The 4,192-nt window shown below is 37.3% G+C and overlaps 1 protein-coding gene across 1 annotated transcript in view; it reads left to right on the forward strand.

Moving 5' to 3' along the window:
- Positions 1–2,594, forward strand: part of LOC122078205 (lipid phosphate phosphatase 2-like) — an 8,014-nt gene extending 5,420 nt beyond the window's left edge. The window contains exon 8 of the mRNA XM_042644093.1: positions 2,183–2,594. Within this exon, the coding sequence (XP_042500027.1) occupies positions 2,183–2,403 (221 nt within the window). The 3' untranslated portion in view covers positions 2,404–2,594. The remainder of the gene's footprint in view (positions 1–2,182) is intronic.
- The last annotated feature ends 1,598 nt before the right edge of the window (positions 2,595–4,192 follow it).

Here is a 4,192-nt window from a genome sequence, read left to right on the forward strand (position 1 = left end):
AAAAAAAAAAAAAAAAAAAAAAATTCTAGGCAACGAAAGCAGAGGAGTTTCCATATGGCAGTGGTTAGTCATCAATTTGCAAAATAAAGGTGACAGTATTTTTGGAAGAAAATTATAATATCCAGTGGAAACTTTTTTATCAATTGTTTAACTTGAGATTTAGTCATTGTTTTGAACTTGTAGATGGTGTGGTAGCAAAATTTTTTGTTAGCCCCTTAGTACTATGGTTTTTCTCACGTAGATCATGGTATTGATCCCTTGAAAAAATTGTTGTTACCAAGAACATTTAATGGCTGAAGAATGATAGGGAAGATTAAGTGCATAGAAGCATAGAAGGCCATGCGGTTGAGATGACCAATGAAATTTGGACTTTGGTGAACCAGATGATCATATAAAGGTAGCTGTTTTTGGTACAAAATACGATAAGTAGAAACACAGTAGATATCACTGGTAACTTTGGGGCTAATAGCACCATCATGGGTGAACCCAGGCACCTTGGTGAACCAAGGCGTTGAGGGGGGAAAATTTGAAGGCAACACCAGCAAGACGCCTGGGCGACCAAGGCTCTAGTCCAGGCCAAGCCTCCTGGATGCCTAGGCGATGCCTTGACAACTATGAACACAATAACAAGTGATGTATTTGGGGGTACCAACCTGGTATATGGTTGGTTTTGGATCTTCCAGATACGTGGCAATGATGTGATATCCAAATTACCAGAACAATCAGCAGCAAAAGATTCTTGACAAGTGTAATTTCTTTCAGCCAAAGCTTTATGTGGACTGTTGTTGTTACTAAACTTTCTGGTAGAGTAGTTAGCTTACATAGTCAGCTATAGTTGTCAAGGCCTTGCCTGGCCCCAAAGCTCTTAAGAATGACAGCCTGTACTCACTTATTTTTTTTACAACTTGGCCCTCACCGAGGTTGCCTAGATATTGCCTTGGTGATATTGGCGAGATTTTGTCTTGGGAGGGTGCCTTTTGTTTTGCTTTTGTTTATTTATTTATTTATTTTTTTTACTTGGTCTAATCTATGGTTGTATTCTCTGATGATGCACCTTATTATACTTATTAAGGGTGCTAACATTGGAAAAACAGTGAAAGGAATATTTCCTTGACCATTTGGTGCTTGTTTTGATGAATGCTGAATGATCATTGATTGATCGGTGAATGCTTGATGTTTTCTCTTTAGTTTTTCATCTTATTTGCTAGTTGCTACTGGGCAGTGTAAGTTTTTTCACAAATTGGTCAAGAGTATTAGCAAACAATAAGTGCTAATGTAATGTAACAGGCCATAAATTAAACCCTGTTTTATGCATGCCTTTGGCCTATAAGGCCTCACCTAGGCTCCTAACCACCTTGGCGCCTTGACAACTATGTGTTAAATATATATTAATAATATTATATTGCCCTTCATATATGTCTTACTGTCTGGATATGCCACAGCCAGTAACAAGATTCCTTTGAAAATAATTATATATGGTATACAGAAGTGACAGAAGAATTTGCATGCTGAATTTTCTGTCAATTCAGAGTGAAAAAAGGAAAAAATTTACTGCTTTGGAATTAAAAAAGGAAAAAAGAAAAAGAAGGTTTCTATCATATAGCTGGTTTGTTGAGTAAAGGGCTGCCAAGCCAGTCCCGCCAGTGATTGAGCAGTCCTAGATTCACTGGTTGGGGTCAATTGCCACTTGTTTCTTATGATTGGTGCTTTCCAATTTTGCTTCTGGGAGGTGCCATGTTTTAACATTTGGATTTCAGGAGAGAACTCCATTTTAGGAACTTAGAGTGAGTCCTCTGGAGGGACTGGCTATCTTCTTAAGATTGTATCCTCTTTTTGCCCTTTGAGGCCTTTATAATATTGCCCTTCATAGGATTTTAAGTGCAAAAATAAAAAAGACTTGAGATATGCCGAGAAAGAAAGTTTTATCTTTATCGTCCTTTATGTGGTGTTCCAGAAACTCCTCATTCCTGTCCATATGAAAATGGTTGGATTTCTGAGTCAGTTTTATGTGCTTGGTTGGGGGTTCATGAGGAGGGTGTCGTAGGATATATGACCTGCTAACTAGCTCATTCCTTGCTTTCCTCGGACTGAACTGAGAAATCTTAAACCGTCAGCATATTGGTCCAGCTTTTTTAATCGAGTTAATGGACTTTTTATTTCTTTGGCTCCATTGGACGTGCAGGATGGGGACCTTTTGCATATTTTCAGATGTTGGCAGATTCTTCCCAGAATGACGAATCCTCATCCAACACAAACAACTGCCTTGGTGTTACCAACTGTCTTGGAGTACGTACGACTGAGATGGAGACTGTTTATATGCATTCTGATGATGGGGAGGCAGGAATTGGCTTAAGGGAATCAAACCCAATGCTGGACAGCATGGAGGCTGGAAGAAGACGTTAATCTTGGTTTGAGAAAGTGATAATATGTACCTGATAAATTTTGTAGAAAATTCGAATGTCACACTTTTTTTTTGGGTAAAATTTGAATGACACGCTTGCATCTTTGTGTATTGAAACGTGAAATGTGTTATGTTGTAGCTACTGACTAGTAGTGGTGCTTTTCAGACATCAGTTGGTTTCATTCTTCGTTTCTGTGCAGATGCATCGTGCGGAGAAGATCTGCTGGAGTGTTTGGATTACATTAATCTCCCCCCCCCCCCCCTCTCCTCTTTCTAATAATTGTTCGGAGAATGAAATGAACAAAATATATAGAGGTAAATTTCTCAATAGGTAACCTGTAATTCATCTATATTCCGTATGACTACCTTCTTGATCTGTGTATCAGCCTAAAGAAAATTCATGACCTATACCATAAATACACCATAACTTTGTAATTATTCTTTTTTCTTTTTTTTTTGGTGAAATAACGTTGTTAAATTTTGTTTCGAATTCTTCACCTATTTTGAAGATTGACCTGTTCCAACATATTTTGGTGGTAACCTGAATGGGAAGTTTTCTGAGATCTATGATGGAAATGGAGGGGTTGGGCTACGCCCTCGTGGTATGGTTCGATAGGATCGATTGTGACTCGATGGGTCGACACGTGACTTGAAGTATATAATGTACTGTAGTCTTGTTGAGAAAGTCATTGTATTTTTGGGAGTTTTTGAGCTAGGGTTTTAGGATGAGTTTTCTTGTCGCTGTTTGGGTGTAATCTCTCATCTACATAATAAAACATCTTCTTCTTCACCTGAGGATGTAGCACACCACATTGGTGTGTGAATCTCGTTAAATCTCTGTGTCGTGTAGATCTTTTATCTATTTATTTTCGTATTTCTTGGTGTTTGATTTAACAAAATTTATAACTGTTTTAATCCAATTACAGGGGCAAAGAATAACCCCAACATGTTGCATATGATATCAATTTGGAATTTGAAGGCTCATTTCATATGCAACATGTATGCATGTTTGAGATTTGACGGCTCATTTCAACTCTATGCATGTTTGGAATTTTTCAACTTTCTTTTGACAATATCACCGTCGTTTAAACAACTTTATGAAGAATTGATTTTTTTTTTTTTTTTAAGCAATTTTTAAAGCATCATATTTATAAGAAGCAACAACAACAACAACAATCGAAACCTTATCTCAATTTAATGGGGTTGGTTATATTGAGATTCAAAGCAAGGATGATCGTGTGGATCCATCTAAAAAAATTGACGGGTTATGGCTAATTATAATAAGTGTTGGTTGTTAACTTGACGCACCAATATAAATAAGCTACAAGTTTATAACGACAGACTATAATAAGGTATCGACTGTCTACCTGATGTACCATATAGTTCAATGAAGCCAAGGCGTCTTGCATGCATTACGTCCACCACCAAGACAATTCATCACCCAACCTACTTTTATAAAATGTGTAATAAGATAATGAATTCTTGACTACCCCACTAAATATGAAAATAACAATTCGAACTACACGACTTCGCATTGAAAACTAGATATGCAATATACAACCCTGCATTGAAAACTAGATAAGTAACCCACAACTCGGGTCAAAGATATTTGTGAATAGCGGTTCAATACACCAGCATAAAGCCCACCACCATGAGCAAACCAATTGCAACTCATGTGCGCTACGTTCACTATCAAACCTACTACACTAATAAGGATTTGGTAGAAGAAAGCTCATTATCCAATGACAATTGGATAATGTTGGTCAATACAGTTATGGTTGTCTATTGTTC

The sequence above is a fragment of the Macadamia integrifolia genome, chromosome 5, assembly GCF_013358625.1.
Source record: "Macadamia integrifolia cultivar HAES 741 chromosome 5, SCU_Mint_v3, whole genome shotgun sequence".
Lineage (NCBI taxonomy): Eukaryota > Viridiplantae > Streptophyta > Magnoliopsida > Proteales > Proteaceae > Macadamia > Macadamia integrifolia.